The 26,522-nt window shown below is 39.6% G+C and overlaps 1 protein-coding gene across 1 annotated transcript in view; it reads left to right on the top strand.

Moving 5' to 3' along the window:
* Window positions 1-26,522, top strand: part of LOC124594447 (uncharacterized protein C18orf63-like) — a 127,778-nt gene that overhangs the window by 21,203 nt on the left and 80,053 nt on the right. The window contains exon 4 of the mRNA XM_047132823.1: window positions 25,951-26,125. Within this exon, the coding sequence (XP_046988779.1) occupies window positions 25,951-26,125 (175 nt within the window). The remainder of the gene's footprint in view (window positions 1-25,950; window positions 26,126-26,522) is intronic.

Here is a 26,522-nt window from a genome sequence, read left to right as displayed (position 1 = left end):
ATCTGTAAGTCCACAGTATTCGTGATAAGTTGAGAAAACCATCCCAAAACACATGTGCTACAAAATGCCATTGATCCCTGCGCATGTACCCCGACATCAGTATGGGATATGATCACCATGCACATTTACACAGGCTGCACAATGGGTTGACATACTCTGGATCAAGTGGTCGATCAGCTGTTAGGGTATAGCCTTCCATTCTTGCATCAGTGCCTGCCGGGGCTCCTGAAGTGTCATAGGGGTTTGAAGACGTGCAGCGATACGTTGACCGAGAGAACCCCAGATGTGCTCGATGTGGTTTAGGTCTGGAGAACAGACAGGTCAATCCATTTGCCTGATATCTTCTGTTTCAAGGTACTCCTCCACGGTGGCGGCTCAGTGGGGCTGTGTGTTATCATCCATCAGGAGGAAGCTGGGACCCACTGCACCCCTGGAAAGGCAGACATACTGGTGCAAAATGGTGTCCTGATACACCTGATCTATTACAGTTCCTCTGTCAAAGACATGCAGGGGTGTATGTGCACCAATCATAATCCCACCCCACACCATCAAACCACGACCTCCATACATGTCCCTTTCAAGGACATTAAGGGGTTGGTATCTGGTTCCTGGTTCACACCAGATGAAAACCCAGTGAGAATCACTGTTCAGACTATACCTGGACTCATCCATGAACATAACCTGGTACATTTGTTCCAGTGACCATGCACTGGGTTCTTGACACCAGGCTTTATGGGCTCTCTTGTGACCAGGGGTCAGTGGAATGCACCTTGCAGGTCTCCGGGTGAATAACCCATGTCTGTTCAGTCGTCTGTAGACTTTGTGTCTGGAGACAACCGTTCCAGAGGCTGCGGTAAGGTCCCGAGCAAGGCTACCTGCAGTACTCCGTGGCTGTCTGTGGGCACTGATGGTCAGATATTGGTCTTCTTGTGGTGTTGTACACTGTGGACGTCCTGTACTGTAGCGCTTGGACACGTTTCCTGTCTGCTGGAATCGTTGCCATAATCTTGAGATCACACTTTGTGGCACACGGAGGGCCCTTGCTTCAACGTGCTGTGTTTGACCTGCCTCCAGTCACCCTAGTATTCTGACCCTCAAAACGTCATCAGTATGTGTTCTTTGAGCCAATTTCAACACACAGTCACCATTAGCACATCTGAAAATGTCTGCACACTTACTCGCTGCACTGTACTCTGACATGCACCAGCACACCTCTGCATATGTGGACTGCCGCCAGCGCCACCATGCGACGACCAAAGGTCAAATGCACCACGTGGTCATACCCCAAGGTGATTTGAACCCGCAAACTGCCCACCAGAGCGTTGTTTCACCGTGTATCAGCATTATCCTTAATTTATGAGCATGAGTGTTGCATCTTTGAAATTTTTTCTAGTATTTCTTCTGATTGTTGAAACCCATGGAAAGGTGAAACTAAACAACTTAATGAATTCTCATGGCTTTGAGTGTTTAGGTTTGGTGTCAGTGCATGCAGCTGCCAACCCAATCTTGTTGTGATTCCATCTTGGTCACGTGCTGAAAATGTATTGCTTCTACTCATTTTAACTAATTTTGCACAACTTGACGAGATGATACAAAAAAAACACTTCCGAAAACTATTTGTCCTATTATATTTTCAAAGTATGTCACATGCAATTATTTTTGCCTGACTTTAGCATACAATTTCACTTCCTAACAGTCCACTGTTTCACTACTCTGTTACATAAATAATATTTTGGCACTCCGTGCTGCTGGCTGTTGGTGTTGGTCCATTGACACACCGTCCACTTTTCCTATACAGGTCCTTGTCTCTTTGCACAGCCCAATACTGATATATGGCACAGTATTTTGTGAACAATTATTCCACCTGAAACTTAATAACCATTAGCATATGATGCATTTTTATACACATCCCAGCTCCTTTCATCATGTTGTAATAGAAAATTATTTTGTGTGGTGAAGTTTGGGATGTGTATCGTTGCTTAACACAAGAAAATCAGAATACCACATCATATTATGGATATCCTCCACCAAATAAATAATACGTGTCTTGTGCAGTCTGGGGTGCTGCTTCTTAATGTTGCCATAGGTTCATCTTGATGTTATTGCATTGCCACTCAGGAATAGTGCAATGGTAGTAATAAGCTCCAGGAATTCACATTCACAAACAGTTTTATTTCGCACTCAAGATGTTCGGTGGCGAACGATGTGTAAAATTGACTTAAAACTGTCTCATAACTGACCTAAGACTGACCTCAAACTGCACTGAATTATGGCGGTATACAAATTGTCTCTGTTTATATGATTTTAAACAATAGCTGACATTGTTACATATTAAATTTGCATATTTAACAATTAAAGCTTTTACATACATCTTCCCAAATTGCATAGAAATTTACATGAATTAAAAGTGAATAATTTCGTACAAATACAGGAAAGAACCTGTTTCTGTTAAGACAGTAAATTAAATTTTTTATCATTGCCACAATATATTTTGTTAATTTGCATATATCATTTTACTTACTTAAAGGATAATCACCATATCATTTTCATATGACCAGAGGGATTAGTTTTATTGAATAAAAGGCCTAGATTCAATCAATTAAATTTTGTATGAGTAAAATTTTACATTTCTATATAGTTGTAATTCCAATTCCATTAACTAACACCAATTACAACATGAGTATGCTTAATTCTGACTGATAAATAATCATGTCATATTTCTATTAGGGATACAATTTGTTTTTAGCTTGAATACATAAAAATATCTGTCTTTTGATGACTAGAAATATCAGATCGTAAATAATTAATTGCTCCATAATTACAATAGCAATATGTGCCTGAAGTTTGTATGATGTCCAAATTGTGATGGTACATCAACTTTTAATCCAACATGTTTCCTTCATTCTCCATATTGGTGAGGCCCTATGCAAACAACGACAGAACAGTAGCTTAAATTAGTGCAAATTGCTAATTTGCTGCAAAAAAATCTTCATTGTATTCAAATCCAGATAACCAGAAAAGACAAAATGTAAGCAGCAGTTTGAATTGGTGCAAATTATTGATATTACACATGTGCCCTCTTTGGGAGAGTGGGGATGAGACTGGAAAAGGTTGCAGGGTCCCAAAAAGGGTTGTGGTATTACAGATTCTGAGTGTTTAGGAAGGATAGATGGCCGTGAATAGGTTGGCATAGGATGGTGCCATGCGAGTGCCCAAAGTCATATTCTGGATTTGTTTGTAGTTAATGCCTTCAGTAGAGAAGTAATTGTGCGTGATGATATAGTTCACCATGGCGACTAGGAAGGTGGTTGTTGGTTTGGAATTCATTGGGCGCTGTTAAAGGTAGTGTTCAATAGCGGTCAGGCCATGGGCATTAGGGATATTAGTGTAAAGAGAGTTGGTATCAATAGTGACAAGCAGGGCATCATGGGTTAAAGGGACAGGAACTGTGGAGAGTCGGTGGAGGAAATGGTTAGTACCTATTTTATAGGGGGACAGATTGCGGGTAATAGGCTGAAGGTGTTGGTCTATGAGAACAGAGATTCTCTCAGTAGAAGCCCAGTAACCAGCCACAATGAGGCAAACTGGGTGGTTGGGTTTATGGACTTTTGGAAACCTGTAGACGGTAGGAGTCCAGGGGGTGGTAGGGGTGAGGAGAGAGATGAACTCCGAGGAGAGGTTCTGGAATGGACCTAAGAATTTGAGGAGGGACTGGAGATCCTGCTGGATCTCTGGAACAGGGTCACTGTGGCAGGGTTTGTACGTGGATGAAACTGACAACTGGCGGAGTCCATTTGTCAGGTAATCCTTGCGGTTCAGAACAACAGTAGTGGAGTCTTTGTCAGCAGGTAGGATTATAAGGACAGGATCAGTTTTTAGGTGGTGATTGCAGTTCTTTCTGTAGATGTAAGATTAGTTTGCATGTTGAGGGATTTGGGGAAATATGGTGAGGCAAGGTTTGGGGTCAAGAAATTCTAGAAGGGTAACAGGAGGTGATTTGGGGGGCAGTGGGGGTGTACTACAGTTGGATGGAGGAGTGAATTGAGTCAAGTAGGGTTCAACATTGGTCTTTGGTTGATTCTTATTTGTAGAGTTGGTGGCAAAAAAGTGTTTCCACTGTAAGGACTGGGAGAAGGAGAGAAGGTCTTTAACAAGTCCTGCATGACTAAATTTAGGAGTGGAGCGAAAGGTGATGCATTTGGAAAGGATTGATATTTCTGTGGGGCTAAGGCTGTTGGAGGAAAGGTTCATAACTGTGTTATGGGTCTGTTAGGTTCTGGATTCTGTATAGTGGTGGGAGGGAATTTTGGAGGGTGGGGAAAATGCAGTAGGTCTGCGTGACAGGGTTTGTCAGCTATGAGGGGACATGGGGGAGGTTTGGAGGTTGTTGTAGAGGTGGTGGACAGTGGCAGTCCAACGCGGGACTAGGAAGTGAGCAGGGTGGAAAGTTTTTTGAGGCAGCATTGTGCATATTGCTCTATTTCCTGGAGGGCAGGAGTTTCAGTGTGTGTTATGTGATTCAAGAATTTGGGATTGCATAGCAGGAGAATTTTACCAATGGAGAGAAGGCACTGCAAGGAGCTTTGGGCTTGATTGATATGGTTTTGCAGGACTATGTTGGTGAGGGCTTAGGATTGGTGGAATCTCGACAAATGGAGGTCATTTTGGAAGGAATGGTGGCAGCCGGAGATGGGTAATTTGATGGTAAGGCCATTTGGGGGTATTCCATGATCCAAGCAACAACACAGGAGCAGTTTGTGGGCTGGATTCTGGCTAGGGATAAGGAAACTATTCTGTATTGACATAGAATGAAGGAGCAAGGATCCATGGTGGTGGAAAAACATGAAAAAATACGTAAATAATGTAGGATTACATCTGAAAAAGATTGCAAACATATAACCAAATACATTGCAAAATCACGAAAAGGATGAAACAGATGAAATAAAGGGAAACAAGATGACATATAAGGGAGTACGTCAATGGTGAAGGGTGAAAACCAACTGAAATTGGTGAGAAGTCACAGTGAGATCAAAGGAAAAAATATAATTTTTTTTTTAAATGTGGGTTGCAGGTCTGTGGGTGGGTAAGTATTTAGGTGAAACTGTAGGTGCAAGCTGGAATAGAGAGAGGGAGGAGTGGGGGTAAGTATAGTAAGGCATTAGAAAATTGTAACAAAGGGACACAGCAACGGGTTAAGGATGGAAGAAAAGCCGTCAGACAAAACAAACAATAGAAGATCCAGGATGGAATGTAGCTGTATTATGAAAAGAATAGTTGCCACTCATCATACAGCAGAAGTGCTGAGTTGCAGATAGGCACAACAAAAAGACTGTCACAAAATGAGCTTTCTATCAACAAGGCCTTTGTCAAAAATAGACAACAGACACATGTATACACTCATGGAAACACAACTCACACACACATGACCACAGTCTCTAGCAGCTGAAGCCAGATTACAAACAGCAACACAATGTGGGAGAGGCAACTGGGTGGGAATAAGGATGAGGCTGGGGTGGGGCAGGGGAGGAATAGCAGGGTAGGGGTGGGGGATAGTAAATTGCTGCTAGTGGGAGCTTGCAGGGACAAGATGGAGAGAAGGTAGGGCAGCTAGGTGCAGTTGGGAGGTTAGATGGTGGGCAGGGAAGGAGAGGGGGGGGGGGGGGGGGGGTGCGGAAAAGGAAAGTGGTAGAAAGATGATGACTGATGAAGGTTGAGGCCAGAGGACTTACGGGAACATAGGATATATTGTAGGGAGATTTCCCATCTGTGCAATTCAGAAAAGCTGGTGTCGATGGGAAGGATCCACATGAAACAGGCTGCAAAGCAGTCATTGAAATGAAGAACATCATGTTGGGAAACAAGCTCAGCACAGTAAGTTCTATATAATGTAACCATTTCTCGCATAATTCTTTCATCCAGGATGGTTTGTGGGTGTATTTTGAAATCAATATATGTTTCGCACTTTTCTAAGCCATAAATCCCTGGAACTGTGTAGCACTGAACTGAGTGCCATTTATGATAATAAGCCTAAGGGCTTACCTAAATTCGTAAAGTAACTGTCTCTCAGTCTGAAAATTATACCATTCATAGTTGCTCATTTCAGAGAATACAGTGTCACTACCTTAGACCAACATTCTAAGCAGCAAAGATGTATACCAAACCTCTAGGCAGTGGAGCAGGAAAGTCCATGGCATCCCATACACCCTAAAGCCACAGGAATAACGGGATACAGTAAAGTGTTCATCATTGTCTGTCTTGAAGGAACAATGCTGTAAAAGTTTAACTTAGTGTACTATGGCCCCTATGTACTATTACTTTTTGTCCAGTTAAAAGGTACAAAATTTATACAAAGAGCACACCACAGTTAATGCTTCCTTTTCAGTGATATTGTAATTTATCTCATGGTTGATCAAAATTCTGCTTGCAAAAGCTATGTGGCAGTGCTGAATACTAACTCTGTATATTTCTCTTGATAAATATAGCATCCTCATCCATAATCTGACACTTCCATTGCTAAGTGGAATGGTAAATTGAAATCTGGGTGGACTAGAAGTGGTGCTGATACTAAACTCTCCTTTATTAAACTGAACCTTAATTTATAATCCTGTGGCTATTTCCAACATGAGTTATGTTTGAATAATGCCATCAAATGTGGTGCATTTAATATGGTGTCTTGTATATATTTTCTATAAAATCCAACAAAACATAAATATGATTTAAGTTGTCTCTTGTTTGATGGTTCTGGGTAGTGTCTAATTGCATCTAATGTGCAAGGAGCTGGTCCAATCCCTAGTCTATTTGTATCGTCCTCAAGAAATTTTACCTCACTTCTGCCAAACTGTGACTTTGAGAGCTTGACTGTTATTCCCTGAGAATGTAATTTTGAAAATAGCTGGTAGGACCTGGATATGTTCTGACCAAGTTTTAGATAATACTACCATATTATCTACATTGATTATGATCTTGACCCTCAAGTCACATATCCACTGCTGTAATAAAAACTGAGTCTGAAACATTAAGTCCAAAATGTAAAATGTTGAAGTGATAAGATTTCCCTTCAAAAAGAAATGCAGTATATTTTCACGCCTCCATATGTAGGAGTTTTTGCCTATAACCAAGTCCATAGTACTTTTGTATTTAATTTCTGTAAATCTAATTAGTAATTCCTCAATGATACAGAGTGTGTCTTGTTTGGGTTCAATTACTCTGTTCACTGTTATTGTGTCAAGTACCAGTTATACTGATCTGTCTGATTTCTTAACTACAACTAAACGGCTATTGTAAGAACTATCAGGTGTTTCAATAACATTCCATGTTAACATTCTGATAATATCATGAGCTTTTAGCTGCCACTAGTATTGGGTGTGGTTTTATAAAAAATGGCATCTACACTAATATCTTTAACACACATACATCATTAATTATTCCTGGTCACAGCAAAAAAAATACGTACTTGCTTGCTTAACAATGCAAATCTTTCTTTCCTGTGATATAAATTCCAAAGATTTACTTGTATTAGTCTTAATGTTCTCTATATTTTCTTCTACAGTACGGTTCCGTTCCACATTGTCAAACCTTCAATTAGCTGAGTCTCCCGCAATAAGTGTTAAATCGGAATTAAATATGGTAACTGTATAGAAACACAATTTTGCAGTATCTTCCCCTGTACCTTACAGAAATGTTACACTGCTATGTTGAAGTCTAAGGTTACTTATGGCCTGTCAACCAATCAGTGTCTAATATTACCGATATATTCAGTACTATTACCATGTACATGTGATAGTGAAATATATATATTCATTTAGCTGAGCCTCGCCCTGGAAGCCTATAAGTTTTCCACTTCCTTTCACAAATATTCTGGCTATTAACTGTTCTGTTGGATTGGTTTCTATTATTGGGATTCTATTTATTTCTCCATCACTTTCTTGATGTGTTTCCCTGGTGGTCATTAGTGCTACCTATTGGATTTCTTGTTCCAGAATTCATTATTATTGTTATCACTCATGGTGTTATTATTCATTGCGCATTAGTCTGAGTCCGCCGATGGGTCTGCACCTGTGACCAACCCAGTTACTGCTCACACTGAGGTTGAACCCTCACCCATGGCCAAGTGGGAGGTCACCTCGGGCCCTGGTAGGCGGCAAAATGCTTTCCAAGGGGCTGAACATCAGGCCTCTCCAGTTAGTCTGACAAATGGCTCCAGGTGCTGTCTGTGACTGGCACTGTCTCTCGGCCAGATGCAGTTGCTTGTCCTGTTTCAGAGGAAGCCTCTCAGCCTGCAAGATCCAAGCAGTCACAGAGAGTGGGATTATTGGTAGTTGGCAGCTCTAATGTTAGGCACATTATGGAGCCCTTCGGAACATGGCTGCAAAGGAAGGGAAAGAAGACAGTGTACACTCTTTGTGCATACCAGGTGAAGTCATTCCAGACATGGAATAGGTCCTACTGGATGCCATGAAGAGCACAGGGTGTAGCCAACACTAGGTCAGTACCAATGATGTGTATTGCTTTCAATCAGAAGAGATTCTCTGGTTTTGAGTGGCTATCAGAAGTGGTAGGGCTGCCAGTCTTGCTTGTGAAATGAAATCAGAGCACACAATTTGCAGCATAGGACCAATTGCGGACCTCTGATACAGAGCCGAGTGGAGGGTCTGAATCAGAGGCTCATATGGTTCTGTGACAATGTTAGCTGCAGATTATTCGATTTGCACCATAGAGTGGCTGGGCTTCGAGTTCCACTAAATAGGTTGCATCCGCTACACACATGAGGCGGCTACATGGGTACCAGGGCCTGTGGGGCATGGACTGACCATCCTTTTAAGTTAGAGGGTCTCGGAGAAACACAAAAAGGATTCAGTCTCTAAGGGTGCAGGTCAAACATAGAAAAACATAGATCCATGAACCATCAATATAAAAGTTATAAATTGTCGTAGCTGTGTTGAGAAGGTACTGGAGCTCCAAATGCTAATAGAAAGTTGATTCACAAATCGTTATGGACACTGAAAGCTGACTAAAGCCAGAGATAAGTTCAGCTGAAATTGTTGCAAAGGACCTAATGGTGTTCAGAAAGGATAGGTTAAACACAGTTGACAGTGGTGTGTTTGTTGCTGTTAGAAGTAGTTTATTTTGTAGTAAAATTTAAGTAGATAGTCCCTGTGATTTAGTGTGGATAGAGATCATTCTTAACAACCAGAATAAAATAATGATTGAATCCTTTTACCAACCTCTCAATTTAGGTGATAGAATTTCTGAAAGGTTCAAAGAAAACTTGAGTCCGATTTCAAACACGTACTCGATTTATACAGTTATAGTTGGTGGTGACTTCAAATTTACCCTCGATATGTGGCAAAAATACATGTTTAAATCCTGAGGTATACATAAAACATCATCCGAAACTGTGCTAAATGCATTCTCTGAAAATTATTTCATGCAGTTAGCTCTTGAGCCCACTCAATAGCAAACAGTTGTGAAAACACATTTGATCTCATAGCAGAAAATAATTCTGAGCTAATAACAAGATAAAAATGGATACAGGAATTAGTGAACACATAGTTGTCATAGCTGGACTGAATATTGTAACTCCCAAATCCTCCAAACATCAACAAAAATATAACTTTTCAATAAAGCAGATAAAACTTCACTTGATGCCTTCCTGAGAGGCAATCTCCACTTCTTCCTAATTAACAATGTGTTGGTATGTGTAGACCAGATATGGCTTGGATTCAAAGAAATAGTATCAACAGCAATTGAGACATTTATACCAAATAAATAAACAAATGAAGGAGCTGATCCCCCTTAGTACACAAAATGGGTCAGAACACTGCTGCAGAACCAACAAAAAAGGCATGCAAAAGTTAAGCGCATGCAAAATCTCCAAGATTGATGGTCTTTTACAAAGCTCACGGTTTAGCACAGAGTTCAATGCAAGATGCTTATAATGGCTTCCACAACAAAACATTGTCTCAAAATATTGCAGAAAAGCCAAAGAGATTCTGGTTATATGTAAAACATGCTATTGGCAAGACACAATCAGTGCCTTCTCTGTGTGATAGCAATGGAAGTAATATTGATGACGTTAAAGCAAAGTTACTGTACACAGCCTTCCGAAATTTCTTCACCAAAGAAGACAAAGTAAATATTCCAGAATTCAAATCAAGAACAGCTGTCAACATGAGTAACTTAGAAGTAGATATCCTCGGAGTAGTGAATCACAATAAAAGCAAGTCTTATGGTCCAGACTGTATACTGATTAGGCTCCTTTCACAGTATGCTGATGTAATATCTCCATACTTAACAAACATATACAACTGCTCACTCAACAAAAGATCCACACCCAAAGACTGGAAAGTTGCTCAGGTCACACCAATATTCAAGAAGGGTAGTAGGAGTAATCCCCTAAATTACAGGCCCATATCAGTAATGTCGACATGCAGCAGGATTTCGGAACTTATATTGTGTTTGATCAATATGAATTACCTCAAAGACAACAGTCTATTGACACACAGTCAACACGGATTTAGAGAACATCATTCGTGTGAAACACAGCTAGCTCTTTACATACATGAAGTATCAAATGCTATTAACAAGGGATTTCAAATTGATTCCACATTCCTAGATTTCCAGAAGGCATTTGACGCTGTACTTCACAAGCACCTTTTAGTCGAATTTCGTGCTTATGGAATATCATCTCAATTATGTGACTGCGGCAAGTCATGGCTACTCCACCCATAAATTTATTGTATGCAATAGCATAGAGCCTGTCTATTACTATGCGAGCATGGCTCTTCACTTTCCATCTTTTGACAGAATCAGTTGGTGCCCCACCAACAAAGATAGACACCCATCGCGCACCTGTTGTATTGTCATTAGAAGTAGCAATAGACGGCGAACTTTGGCCTGATTTTATTAGATATTTACTGTTAGCTAATATACTCTGTGCACCCTACAGTCTGTTCAACCTTATGGTTCCCAGAACATGAATTTTCCTTTGCTTCAAATATGAAAACATTGGGTTTGTTTTGAATGGATTGTCAAGAATTAGCTGATGGTTCAGTATTCAGTATTCAGTTTATTCACCATTGACCGCTTACAGCGGAATAGGTCTGAACATTAAATATACAATTAACAACAACTTTACAGTAAAGTTTTTACAATTTAATTCCTTTTCTTTTAGGAATATTCTTATATACTAATGTCAATGCTTATTTCAAAATATTCTGTTATCTTATAAAATGGGTGTTTGAGAAGCCAGTCATAAACCTTACGTTTGAAAATATTATTGGTCAGTGACCGAGCAGATGCTGGAAGTTTATTGAAGAGTTTTAAACTCATTATTTTGTGTGAGTTTGCAGTCTTTGTGAGTCTGTGTCTTGGTATGTCAAAGTCCAGTTTGCCTCTGGTGTTGTGGGGATGTATGTTCTCTCTGGTCTCGAACTCATTTAAGTTGCTTTTGACATAAAGCAGGGCTGTGTAGATGTATAGATTCACCACAGTTAATATCATGTGCTTGATAAAGAGGGGATGGCAGTGTTCCTTGGGCTTAGCTTTGCTTATTATTCTGATTACTTTTTTTTGAATTTTCAGAATTTTACTGATAAAGCAAGAATGTCCCCATAACAATATGCCGTAGGAAATGTGTGACTGAAAGAGGCCAAAATATACCACCTTTAGATACTCATCAGTGACTATATCTGTCAGTCTCCAGATGAGATAACACACTCTTGCTATTCTCTTGCAGATATGGCTAATGTGTTCCTCCCAGTTTAATTTTGAGTCTATGTGGAATCCTAATAATTTTATTGATTTGCTTTCAACAGCTGTAGTTAAACCCAGAATTAGCTCTTGTGTTTTATCAGGATTACACAGGAGTTCATTAGAAGAAAACCAATCCATTACTAGTTCTAGTTTTTCCTGTGTTGCCTGATGCAGTTCTGTTGTGTCATGGTGTGTATTGAGCAACGTTGTATCATCTGCATAACACACAACTGAATTTGCTCCTACATGGTAAGGTAAGTCATTAATTGCAATGATAAACAGAAAAGGACCTAGGACCGAGCCCTGAGGCACTCCAGTCCGAACTTCCTTCAGTGAGGAGCATCTATTTTTAATTGATACATAATGTCTCCTGTTACTTAAGTATGATTCGATTACATCCAAAGATGGTTTGTGTATGCCATAAAATTCCAGTTTTGCAAGTAGGGTGTTAGATGGTATGCAGTCGAAGGCTTTGCTAAGATCGCACAGTACGACTGACACTAGATCCTTATTTTCGAATGCAGTTAACACCTGGTTAACAACTTCAGTGACAGCAGTAGTGGTGTTTTTACCATGCTGATATGCAAATTGTCTGTTGGAGAGGAGATCATGCTTATCAAAATAGTTATTTAGTTGACTGTACATTACATATTCAAAAACTTTAGAGAAAATTGGGACAATAGAAACTGGTCGATAGTTTTGGGGCAGATGCTTATCTCCCCACTATACTCCGTACTACAAGTGAAGGGCTCTGACATCTGGTGGCATTGTTACTCAATTCAACATGGAAGTGCAGTGGGTCAGTGACAGGCGGGACAGGGAGCATGGTGACAGATCTTCCCCTCCCGTGACAGCCAGGACTACAGAGCCTAACAGTGGTGCATGATTCATTACAGCATTCTTGTTGGCACCATTATACTGAGTTATATATTCCTTGATCAAATGTTTTTTTCTCATGCACTAGCAGTGCTAGCCTCATTACACAAACCACACAAATGAAGAGCCCACAGAAAATGGGGTAAATCACATTTTGCACATTTCTCAGAAGAGTCAATTTAATGTTTCATATTACCCACAGAAAAATGGGGTAAATCACATTTTGCACATTTCTCAGAAGAGTCAATTTAATCTATCAAGATCACAAAAATGCATAAAATGCTCCAACTGAGTGCCACCAATGTAATTATGATGCCAAATTTAGTGACTGTGGAAGATGTACATTAGAAGAAATAACAACTGAAATTAAAAGACAATTCATGAGAAGCAAGTACATCTTTGCCACAGAAGATTATACAAGTCGATTGCTTTTTGGAAGGCTTTTGTCCCTTTTTTTTGCATTCTTTAACACTGGAAGTTTCTTTTTGTTGGTTTTGGATTTCGGTTCGTTATTGGCTAGACTGGAATAGAAATTTCTTGCATCTTGACCAAACAACTGTTTAAGTTCTTGAATGTCTGCATATTTTTCGTCTGGTATTGGCAACAGCTCAAAAATAAACTTCTAGATTAGTTATTTGCAAAACATTACAAAATATTTCATAGTTTCAAAACACCATTACATGCTCAAGAAGGCCATTATAACTTGTCGGGTTCCTGTGACTGATATTCAGGTTCACATTTAATTGTATATCACCAGAATGTTCCAAATCTACTGGTGTCTGGGCTCCATTATGAGTAATCATGTATTTGAACAGCTTACCTTCCTTTATAACCAGAGCATCTCGGACTGGTAGTGTCTTGAAATTAACATATCGGTTTGTAACATGCTGAAAGACCTAAGCCAAAACAAGGCCCCAGGAGTAGACAACATTCCATTAGGACTACTGATAGCCTTGGGAGAGCCAGCCCTGACAAAACTCTACCATCTGATGAACAAGATGTATGAGACAGGCAAAATTCCCTCAGACTTCAAGAAGAATATAATAATTCCAATCCCAAAGAAAGCAGGTGTTGACAGATGTGAAAATTACCAAACTATCAGTTTAATAAGTCACAGCTCCAAAATACTAACACGAATTCTTTACAGACGAATGGAAAAAGCTGACCTCATGGAAGATCAGTTTGGATTTCGTAGAAATGCTGGAACATGTGTGGCAATACTGATCCTACAACTTATCTTAGAAAATAGATTAAGGAAAGGCAAACCTACATTTCTAGCATTTGTAGACTTAGAGAAAGCTTTTGACAATGTTGACTGGAATACTCTCTTTCAAATTCTGAAGGTGGCAGGGGTAAAATACAGCGAGCGTAAGGCTATTTACAATTTGTGCAGAAACCAGATGGCAGTTATAAGGGTCAAGGGGCACAAAAGGGAAGCAGTGGTTGGGAAGGAAGTGAGACAGGGTTGTAGCCTATCCCCGATGTTATTCAATCTGTATATTGAGCAGGCAGTAAAGGAAACAAAAGAAAAATTCGTAGCAGGAGTTAAAATCCAGGGAGAAGAAATAAAATCTTTGACGTTCACCGACGACATTGTAATTCTGTCAGAGACAGCAAAGGGCCTGGAAGAGCAGCTGAACGGAATGGACAGTGTCTTGAAAGGAGGATATAAGATGAACATCAACAAAAGCAAAACGAGGTTAATGGAATGTAGTTGAATTCAATCGGGTGATGCTGAGGGTATTAGATTAGGAAATGAGACGCTTAAAGTAGTAAATGAGTTTTGCTATTTGGGGAGCAAAATAACTGATGATGGTCGACGTAGAGAGGTTTAAAATATAAACTGGCAATGGCAAGGAAAGTGTTTCTGAAGAAGAGAAATTTGTTAACATCGAGTATAGATTTAAGTGTCAGGAAGTCGTTTCTGAAAGTATTTGTATGGAGTGTGGCCATGTATGGAAGTGAAACATGGACGATAAATAGTTTGGACAAGAGGAGAATAGAAGCTTTCGAAATGTGGTGCTACAGAAGAATGCTGAAGATTAGACGGGTAGATCACATAACTGGCGAGGAGGTACTGAATAGAATTGGGGAGAAGAGAAATTTGTGGCTCAACTTCACTAGAAGAAGGGATCACTCGGTAGGACATATTCTGAAGCATCAAGGGATCACCAATTTAGTATTGGAGGGCAGCGTGGAGGGTAAAAATCATAGAGGGAGACCAAGAGATGAATACACTAAGCAGAGTCAGAAGGATGTAGGTTGCAGTAGGTACTGGGAGATGAAGAAGCTTGTACAGGATAGAGTAGCATGGAGAGCTGCATCAAACCAGCCTCTGAACTGAAGACCACAACAACAACAACGTGCTTTTAAGAAGGTCATCCAATATCCTACATTTTAAGACCTTGGACTCACTCTTGTGGTTTGTCAAGCATTAAACCAGTCTTTTGGTAACTCTCCAATAACTTTCTCTTGTATAAATCCAAAGCTTTTACCACATTCCTCTTATAGGAAATACTATTCTGACTCTATCTAATCTCTTAATGGTATGAATGAGATAGTGAAGGTAAAATCAGTGCATAGTTCTTATTGTGTCCTCAGCAAGAATCAGAGAATATTATAAAAACACGTACTTCTGGATCAAGGATTTCACTCACATAAGTGTGCAAATAACTTATAACTTCATTTGCTCCTTTACTGTGTACATCTTCAGTGTAAAGATAAAATATTGGACATTTCATGAATGTTGAAACTGCAAAACAGTAAATCCATACAAAGCAATTAATACCTTTTGGCGAAGAGGAATTTCACTCATGGTATCATTTTGTTTGATTCTTACAATGTATTGGAAAGAGCAATCATTGGCATTGGAATTCAAGGCAATTAATGTCACAGAAATGAAGCTGGTTAAATAGGGAGATTGATCATTCCAGTTACCTAAAAAATTTAAATTCTTGTTAAGCTGTTCTCCTTCAGGGTGGTTTATTTGTTTGAAATACTCAAACAGTGACCATTTGCACTCACTACCTAACTCATGAAACATTGCTCTACGGTCCGTACGAAAATTGATTAACAGATGACTTTTCACATTTATCATAAGATGATCCACACATTTTAAAGATCGAGAGAGAACCACCCTACTATCACATTTCACACTAAACACTATTACTGTAAGGAAACAACATAGAGCAAGAAACCAAGTAAGTTGCAACCCAAGTGACCTGACAGGTGTAATGCAAATAGTAGAAGCAAACTTTGGACTTGTCCCATTCTTTCTGTGAGAAGAGCAACTTATAATGTGACATCTTGGGTTGTTGGGTGCTCTGCCAGATATCAGCATCGCACTTGTACGATATTTTGGTAGCGTAACTCGTTACCTTCACCAGGTGCGACCTGAGACTACTCCTCGAGTGAACCTGGTCCAGTATTTATGCCTGTGGCCTTCCCCCTTGAAATATGCAGGAAGACATTTCATTATTTAAATTGTCCACATGATCATTGTAGCCAACATTAAGTTTTTGTAATCATTTTTGTGTAACTTTGACAATGCACACCTCTATGCCCTATAAGTGCTTTTGGAGTGTCATTCTAAATTTGGTATTTATTTGTGTGCTCTGTTGTTCAGTCCACTGCACAGTATGAGCTTGTTCTTTTGTTTTCTCCATGGCCTCTTCTGTTTGTTTTCTTTAGTGAGCAGTCTACATCTGCATCCACATTTATGTTCTGGAATCATTTGCGAGGTGCAGGGCAGAAGGTACATCCCACTGTACCAGCTATTAGGGTTTCTTCCCATTCCATTCACATATGGAGCATGGGAAGAATGATTGTTTGAATGCCTCTGTGCGAGCATTAGTTATTCTAACCTTATCCTCACGATCCCTATGTGAGCAGTACATAGGGTGTTATAGTATATTCATAGAGTCATCCTGTAAAGGTGGTTCTGGAAACTTTCTAGCGATAGTTTATGCCTACCTCCGAGAGTCTTCCAGTTCAGTTCCATCAGCATCTCTGTGAAGCTCTCCCATGGATCAAACGAACCTGTGGCCATTCGTGCTGCCTTCTCTGTTTGTGTTTGACATTCCCTGTTAGTACTATCTGTTACAGGTCCCACACACTTGAGCAAAATTCTCAAACTGGTCACATTAGTGATTTGCAAGCAATCTCCTTTGTAGGTTGATTGCACTTCCCCAGTCATCTACTAATAAACTGAAGTCTACCACCTGCTGTACCCACAATGAGCCTATGGGATCATTCCATTTCCTATCCCTACAAAGTGCTACAGAGACAATGCTCCTGGGTTTTCCTTTGTAAAGGAACATTTCAAAATGGAGTTAAGCATTTTAGTTTTTGCTTTGCTACCCTCAGTTTCAGTTCCTGTCTCATTTGCTAGGGTTTGGACACTAACTTTTGCTCCATTAATAGCCTTTACATACGACCAGAATTTCTTTGTGTTTTGTGAACTATCATTTGACAATATTCTGCTACAATAGTCATTGAAGGCATTGTGCATTGCTTTCTTAACAGCCGTTTCATTCAGCATCTCTCTATCTATAGCCCTATGCTTTGTTTTACATCTATCATGCAGTAATCTCTGTTTCATTAAAAGTTTATTTGCAGTGACTGTATACCAAGAAGGTTTCCTACCATTATGAACTACTCTACTGAGTACATACTTCTCCAGTGCATAGTCTATTATTCTTTTAAACTTGAGCCAGAGTTCTTTTACATGCTCCTGCCCTATGCTGAAAGTTTCAAGTTCCTCACTGAGATATGACACTACTGATTTTTTCTCTATTTTATTGAACATATATATCCTTGGTTGTCCTTTGTACTATGTTAATCATTTTTGCTGCAACCGCCTTGTGATCACTGGTACCAGTTTGATGAAGACATCCTCAAAGAGGTCAGGTCTATTTGTTGCCATTAAATCCAATACATTTCCATTATGAGTGGGGTCGGGCAACAGATTTACCGCAGTGGATACACTGGTTCCCGTAAGATCACCGAAGTTAAGCGCTGTCAGGTGCGGCCGGCACTTGGATGGGTGACCATCCAGGCCACCATGCGCTGTTGCCATTTTTCGGGGTGCACTCAGCCTCGTGATGCCAATTGAGGAGCTACTCGACCAAATAGTAGTGGCTCCAGTCAAAGAAAACCATCGTAATGACCGGGAGAGCAGTGTGCTGGCAGCACACCCCTCCTACCCGCATCCTCAACTGAAGATGTCACGGCGGTTGGATGGTCCTGATGTGCCACTTGTGGCCTAAAGACGGAGTGCATGAGTGGGGTCCCTAAGTGTCTATTCTAGGTAGTTTTCAAAGACGGCATTTAGTAATGTTTCGCAGGATATGTTATTACGTCCACCACTAACAAAACTGTATTTTTCCCAGTGAATTGTTGGATAATTAAAGTTAAACTGATGAGTGCAGTATGATTGGGGAACTTATGTACAAGGAACTGAGGTATTCTCTTAAGTTTTCAGTTACATCAGGAGATGAGTCTGGTGGGCGATAGAAGGATCCAAGTATCGTTTTATGCCTACCCCTGATAATAACTCTTACCCAAACAATCTCAAATGCAGCTTCAATTTCTTTCTTGACAGATTTGAGTTCCATCTCCATTTCCCATTCGCCTGTCCTTTTGATATACATTCAGATTTTCCCCAAAAATCACACTGCTGTCAATCTACAGGTGTCAACTAGCTTTCTAAACCTGTTTTTCAGGACCACTTCAAACTCTGGCACTCTGTTGCAAACCATTAGGATTTCAATACTCTCACCTGTGGGAGGCATTTCTTTCGATCTTACACTGATACTTCTGGATTTTCTACAGCTAGTGCACACCTGACCCGTTTAAGGGGACCCTATAGTTCTCAGTCCTATGGCATAAGTCCAGGTCCAGGAAGTCAGAGCCTAGTGTTTCACAGAACCTTCAAAGTCTGTGGCTCAGTCCTTCCACTCGACGTAGAACCAAAGAGTCACAATCAGTTCTGGGAACAATGCTGCAAGTTGTGAGCTTCATTGAAACTCCAAGCACAAGGCTGGTCTTCTTGAACTTCCAGTTGTTGGAATGATCCAGGTATGACCTCAGAGCCCAGACATAGGCATCACAATCTGCAGTTGGTAGCACCCTGTTCCCTCAGTGGCTACTGGAATAGCCTCTGAGGTCCCCAGGCATACACACTGAGAGCATTTTGTGGCCTCTTATGTTCCTTACTGCCATTTTCCTGAAGGGCACTATCATTCAAAATACATTTGAACTGCCAGTGATTAATAGACCCATCCGTTTTGCATTTACCTCCTCTTGACACCAGACAGAACAGGGCTCCCCAAAACAGATGACATGAGTCCGACTGGCTCAGTTTCAGTGAAAGACAACACCTCGAACTTGTTGGTTAGGGGATCAATACAACACACTGGGTCCTCCCTGGTCCCCATCCACCCTGTACAAGACACCTGGATCTACCATTGACATGCCTCTTGCAGTCAATTGGATGACTGATGACAGATCCTGTACTTTCTGCAGAGGAGACAGGATCAACAGGAGAGGGTAGTAATTGAGGTACCTTTGGTGCCAGTGTCATATGCACATGACTCAGGAGCTCTTGCAACACACCAATTCAACGCAGCTGCCAATCATTTGACCATAGTCAGGACAATTTCCAGCTTCTTACAAATGTCAACCAACTCTTCCCATGTTCAAGAACAGCATTCACCGTGGGGCTGCATTTTGGCTGGTGCAGTGTATTACAGGACAGCGAACAAATAAATCAAGCCCACTTGCTATCTTTTAATATGTTGAGCTAAAAAGTTGCTAATTCCCTGTAAGAACTGAAGCAAGTACATAAAACTAACTTTCTATTAAGGCAATACAAAAATCTATGGTAAAAATTACTAGTTTCTTAAAGCATTTTAAGCTTAATTAAAATTGTTAGAAAACTCAAAAATGGACTTAATTTTGAATAAATATGGATAACATATAGGGTTACTTCTCTTTAAAGGAAAACTACTTATAACACAATATCTGCTACAGTAACCAAACCACAAACACTGATTTACCACAGTTCCATCAGGCATTTACGTTTCCATTGAAGAAACATGCTCACCAAGTTTTCCCTCAATAAGCCAGTCTAATGTGATTGCAATATTGTGTGTGGTCAAATAAAGCTTCAGCAGCTGCTTTGATTTTGGTCTGCTTATTAATTAAGCAGCTTTGCTCAGCTATGACCTGATCAACATTTTTTTTATTTTGGATTCTATCATGCTGACCTTTTCACCAGTAGATTCTATTGAATTAATTTTTGTCACAATTCGAGTCTCTTCTTTGGCAATAGAATGTGTTAAATTTACCTTATCTGCTGTGCAGGCCTGTTCTTCAACAATAAAATCTATTGCACTAACTTTTATGCAGTGGAGTCAACTCTGTCTATTTCTTCACTGGAAAGAAAAGTGTTCAGCACTCATACAAGTCAATTCTTGACTAGCACTCATATGAGACTATTCTTGACTCGTACAAGTCATGACACTTACAATGGACACTAATTCTATTAATCTATCAGTCATTTTTTGTTCAGTGATTTGTACAGTAATGCTTACTGTCATAGCTTCAGTTTTGGAACCTGGTGAACCCATGTCATTCAACCTAGAGCTCCAGTGACTACATGAATCCATTGCAAAAACTGAAATTTTCATTGAATCACAATATTACCAAAAATAATTATTCTCAAGCATTTAAAGTAATTGGTGAGGCCAAAATGAAGAGGGCTGGTCCTAAATATTAGTTGCATGCAGCAATGGCAGATCAAATTTAGAAAAACTACCTTTTAGCACTATGGGCAACAATGCTACATACATGCTACATACACTAAAGTATTTACTTAAGCTCACAGAAAAGGTCCAAAGTACTACTGAAGCTAAGATTCAGCACATCATAGTTATTTCCAGATATTAATATAGCTAGAAAAGAATGTGTACTGGTTGTACTCAGTGCAGAATTTGCTGTGGTGAAATTTAGAAAAATGAGAAAAATCCTCATCAATTTGCACATCGAATCCAAATGAATAGGTTTCCATTTATGGTCATTTCCGTTTTCGTTTTTATATTCCAGATCCTTCTGGCACCACATTGTACATGTAAGAAAACTCACAAGGAAAAGTATTAGTTATTTGTTCCACAATGAAGATGTGTATAAGATAGATAACTGAATTTACAATAATATTAAGTTATAGATTGTAGGTCCTCTGGAGATGGAGTTCCAATCCTGTCACAGTCACCATTTCTCATGCCTCGATAAAAAGATTTTTATAAAGTCCAAAAGCCATAAATTGGTAATGATTAATATTTTGTCTTTTTGGACATCACATAAAAGAGATGAAACAATTAATTTTTCTCTGATCTTCCATCACTGTTTGTCAGTTGGCTCTGCAAACATACATTTGTAAAGGATTAGTAGTTATTGTTAAATGATGAAAGAGAGCATGTTGTACCTTGTTCTTCAGTTATTTTTGACCACTGCTGATTGTAACTTCCAACATGCATTCAGTACATTCTTGTATGATTGTGGGTACTACTTCATATGCCACAGTAGTATTTCATTAAACTGTGCTTTCATAAAATGGTAGCTAAATTCATCAGTGTAGTTTATTTGATTAATGAATCACAACTAATCTCTATGTTACCTGTGTCTATGCAGAAAGGAAGGCAAATGCAAATCCAAAGAGTAAAACTGTAAATTGCTGCCTTGCTAAAATATCACAAAGGGCAATGTACTTAAGATATAATGTATAGAAAATGTACTTTCTACCTGGCTACACTGAAATGAAACAGAGATGTTACTGTTACTACAATCCAATATACCTTTATAGACTCATAGCTGTTTTTACCGTTTGTGATCACCACCAGACATCATGTGATTACTATAAGTTTGTGGTAACTAGTTTTGGCAGATGTATAATGCCTGACTTCTAATGTATACAGAGAAGTAGAATTGACCAAGCTGCTACATCATGGCCCTTATTGATTATTTTGGGGTCTACATTAAGTTCTCATTTCAGATCTGGCAGCTTTTGTTTTTATTTCTTAATTTATTATTTTTTCAGTTCTAGTGCCCTATTGCTGAATTCTCCCCTTTGCTATAACATAGCCTCTGTTCCCATTTTACTGGATGCAGTCCTGACAACTGAATGTGAAGGGAGTAAGTCAACTGACATCAATGCACTTTATGGTAGCTATAAAGTAACACATCAGACACACTGTCTCCAAATTAGTACAGTCATTAGGCTTTGTACATACCATTGTGTCAAAGAGTGTGTCATGAGTTCTTGTGTTTGGGAAAAACCACCATCGCTAGAGTCTGCTGCATGGGCAATAACATGTTGGTGACAAAAGTTACCATTGACAGTCACTGATTGTAACTGTTGATGCACCAAACTCAGTGCTGGACAAAACAACAAGGAGTGAGAAGACATTAATCCAGAACCATCTCCTCACTATGGGATGCAGAAACTGTCAGCTAAATATATGCCTCTACTCACCACAGACCACAAGATACTGACACCCAAACCTCCAGATGTCAGACACCCAGATCGGTACAAAACATTGTGTGTGTCAATAGAATATCAACCAAAACATCGATTTAGTGTGTGCTGTGTGCTGTCATGCAGTAGAATATGTGTAAATGGTAATTAAAAGTAAGACTACAACTAAGGAGTATAGTAAAAGTCAATTAAAATGCAAATCTGTCATAGGTGTGCTGGTAAACTGTGAGAGTGTTGTACTAAAAGTCCCGAGTTCGAAAACCCACTGATAGCATGGTTTTTTTTTAAAACAGTTTACATGTAAAACTGTTGTATGGGAGAACATTTTTCTGACATGTAAAGGGATGTTTCGTAAACTGTTTAAAAAAAAAACCTACTATTTGTGGATTCAGAACTCAGGACCTTTGGTACACCTATCTGACACTCTACCAACTCGCCTACCTGAAGTCTGCAGGTTAATTGCTCACAAATATCCTTTTCCTATATTCCATAGCTCTGGTGTTACTTTTAGTTACCTTTTACACATGTTCTACAGGACTACAGCACACAGTATGAACTAAATTGATATTTTGGTTGATACTCTATCAATACACAACGGTTGGTACCGATCTGGAGGTTTGGGTGTAAGATTAGTGTGGGTGCAAGAATAGAATACTCCTGGATTTCTCACTGAATACTAGTTTTTGAAAGTTTGTAAGAAGGCTTTCAGGGCATTTTCGTTGTCCATCCCCAAGCATCTGCTAGTTCAGGCTTTTCAGCATTTCTATACTGCTCTCTTGTGAGTCAGACAAGCCTGTTACCATTCCTGCTGTCCTTTTTAGGCTTTCAGCATCCCTTGTTGGCTACATTGGCATGGCTCCCACTCATTTAAGTAACATTCTAGCATGCATCACACAATTATTTTGTAAGCAGTCTCCCACGTAGACTTGTAGCATTTTCACAGTATCCTACCACTGAACTTGAATCGGCCATCTGCTTTGCCTATGGTTGAGCCTATGTGATCATTACATTTCATATCACCATGAAGTATTACACACCCATATTTGAATGACTCGACTGATTATAGTTGTGCCTCATTGATATTGTAGTCACATGACACTGCATTTTTTTTTCTTTCTGTCGAATGCACAGTTTTACATTTTAGAGCAGTTAAAAAAAGTTTTGAGTCTATGCACCACACTGAAATATTATTAAGATTTGACTGATCTTTTTCATCTATTGTATTATATATTATCACTATACCATCTGCGAAAAGTCTGAAGTTATATTAATACGAATTATTTGTTACATCATTAATATGAAAAAATAAAAGCCAGGATCTCGAACACACTTTCCTTGGATATGTTTGAAGTTGCTTCTACATCTGTCAGTGTCTCTCCATCAAAGGTAAATCTCTGCCAATAAGTTCTCAGTTCTGTAACAAACTTCATTTGATACCTCCATATGACAGTATTCTCATTGATGAGTGTTGATGTGGTGCTGAGTCAAATGCTTTTTGGAAGCAAAGAAATACTGCATGCACCTAATTGCCTCGATCCATAGCTCTCAGAAGGTCATGTGAGAAAAGCATTATTTGGATTTTGTGTGGGTGTGGTTTATGTAGGAACAGAGCTACCCAACACACATCTGTTTGCACCCCTGAAACATCTTGCAAAGTGGTTTGGGGAAAAACTGTCATTGTGTAGCACACTTAGCACACTAAACTCGCATTTGGGAGCATGATGGTTCATGTCCATCCAGGTTTAGGTTTTGTCTTATTTCTCTAAATCACTCCTGGAAAATGCCTGGATGGTTTATTTGAAAAGGAATGGCTGATTTGCTTCCCCATCCCTGAAACAATCCGAGCTTGTGCTTCCTATCTAAAGACCTCAATGTCGATGGGACATTAAATCCTAATCTTCCTTCCACCCTAATCCTCCTTCCTTCCTTCTGTAACTGTGAGTGTGCTCTTGCGGTCCACCCAACCATCTGACTTTAATCATATTGTGAACACATGTGACACAATGGGCAAGATGTAGGTACTTGCACCCAGCCCCTTTGGCTCATAGGCAGCAGTTGAGCTCTAATGCGTTTGACTGTTTCTCAATGCTTTTGGTGTCTCATGGAGTCTATATCATGATATCTCACTGCCCTCATCAGGGCTTAAGAGGGTGTCAGATGCTACTAGGTAGGCATTGCTAATTCATGAATGTATTTTGTTACCCGTGTTCCATGCATTTCTCATGTTTATTTTTTCCTTATATTTTTCTGCATAAATCAGGAAATGCAGTACCAACATGAATAACTAGTGGTGCACACAAATTATTATGTGTGAATAATTGTACACTGTGTACTCCAGATCCACATACACTGATGGAGAAAAAAATTGCAGCACCAAGAAGAAGTTGTGAGACATAGACAAAAGTTTATAGGTGTGCTTCTACATTTGAAAGATTATGTCTATTCTGCAGTATTGCAGAAGGACTTGACGGGAATATAGCCATTGTACATGATTGCTGGCAACGGTGGTCATGCGAAAGTATGGTCACAAGGAGATTGGGCTCCAGACAGCCCATGCACTATCGACAGGGAAGACCATTGTGTTCAGTTTACAGCTTTGTCGCATCGTACTGCATCTGCAACAGCAGTTGGTATCACAGTGACACAACAAACTGTTACAAATTGGTTACTTCAGGGATATATCTGATCCAAACAACCTGTAGCATTCATTACACCCTGTAGCATGCATTCCACTGACCCCAAATCACCATCATTTGCAACTTACATAGTGTAAAGCGAGAGCTCATTGGAGGGCAGGGTGGAGGTCTGTTGTGTTTTCTGATGAAAGCTGGTTCTGCCTCAGTGCCAGTGGTGGCCATATGTTGTTTAGGACGAGGCCAGTTGAAGGCCTGCAACCAACCTGTCTTGATGCTAGACACACTTGACTTACATCTGAAGCAATTGTCTGGACTGTGATTTCCTATGACAGTAGGAGCACCCTTATTGTTATCCCAAACACCCTGACTACAGATTTGTATGTCAGTCTGGTGATTTAACCTGTTGTGTTGCTGGAGTGTTTTCCAACAGGATAATGCTCGCCTACATACCATTGTTGTTATCCAATATGCTGTGCACAATGCTGACATGTTGCCTTGGCCTGCCCGATCATCAGATCTGACTCCAGTCAAGCACATACACGACATCATCGGACAACAGCTCCAGCGTCATCCCCAGACAGCTTTAATCATCCCTGTACTGACCTAACAAGTACAACAGGCCTGGAACTCCATCCTACAAACTGACATCCAGCACCTGTACAACACAGAGCATGCATATTTGCATGCTTGATTCAACACACTGGTGGTTACACTGGTAAATGTACCAGCAGGTCTCATTTGCAATGGCTTATCTCACTCTTACATTAGCCTGTAATCTTCCAATCTTCCAATGTTAATCACTTATACATGCTACCTAGATGAAGATTTTTTTTTTTTTTTGTTTTTTTTTTTTTTTGTTTTTTTTGGTATGATATTTGTTTAAAAGTGGTTAGTGATCATGTTATAATCTTGGAACTGAGCAATGACTAAGTTAACTGAATGAGCCTGTGACTACACCAGTTAAAGTGATGGGATGGGATAGTACTACTTAGTTTGCAAAGACTATACTAAAATTATAGTTTTAAATTTTTCATTGCCACATGCCCTGATAAGTGTGTTTAGTTAATCACTTATATGCACTGTAGCTCTTAGCTTATGTTCTTCATGTTTATATGTAGATTTTAAAAATATGTGTGTTAATTGTTTCAGGAACAAGGACCAATCCATCTTTCAAATTCTATATACGAAGCATGTCTTCGGTATACTCTTGTTGCTCACATAGCTCCTCTCTGGAATCAAGTTGACACTTATTTAGTACAAGGAAGAGATTTTCTGCTGAGCACTTGTCCTTTGAATGCTGTAAAATTAGAAGTTGCAGTTAAAGGTAAATAGACAAAAAGTCATAAGGACTGTGAAGAACTTATTAATCTTCTTCCTTTCTATTTTAAAATTGAGAATAATATATGGCATAATAAATATTCCTGAGGACAAATTCTAACAAAGTGTTCCTGTACCAACGAACACAAGGATGTAACTAAAAATGTGGAATTAAACAAATAAATAAATAATTTAATTTAGGATGAAAGGCTCCATAACATTCCTCACTGTAATCCTCACCATGCAATTTTTCTGCATGTTGCAAGCAGTACGCCCACATAAAAATTATAGTGCCCTTGCTGTTTTGTGATCTCGTCCATTGCTGTAACCAAACTTGGGCCCAAGCGAGGTGGCACAATAGTAAGACATGAAACTCACATTCAGGAAAACAGTGATTCAGATCT

The sequence above is a fragment of the Schistocerca americana genome, chromosome 2 (assembly GCF_021461395.2).
Source record: "Schistocerca americana isolate TAMUIC-IGC-003095 chromosome 2, iqSchAmer2.1, whole genome shotgun sequence".
Taxonomy (NCBI): domain Eukaryota; kingdom Metazoa; phylum Arthropoda; class Insecta; order Orthoptera; family Acrididae; genus Schistocerca; species Schistocerca americana.
The sequence above is the reverse complement of the archived record's forward strand: the minus strand, read 5'-3'. Positions and strand labels throughout refer to the sequence as shown.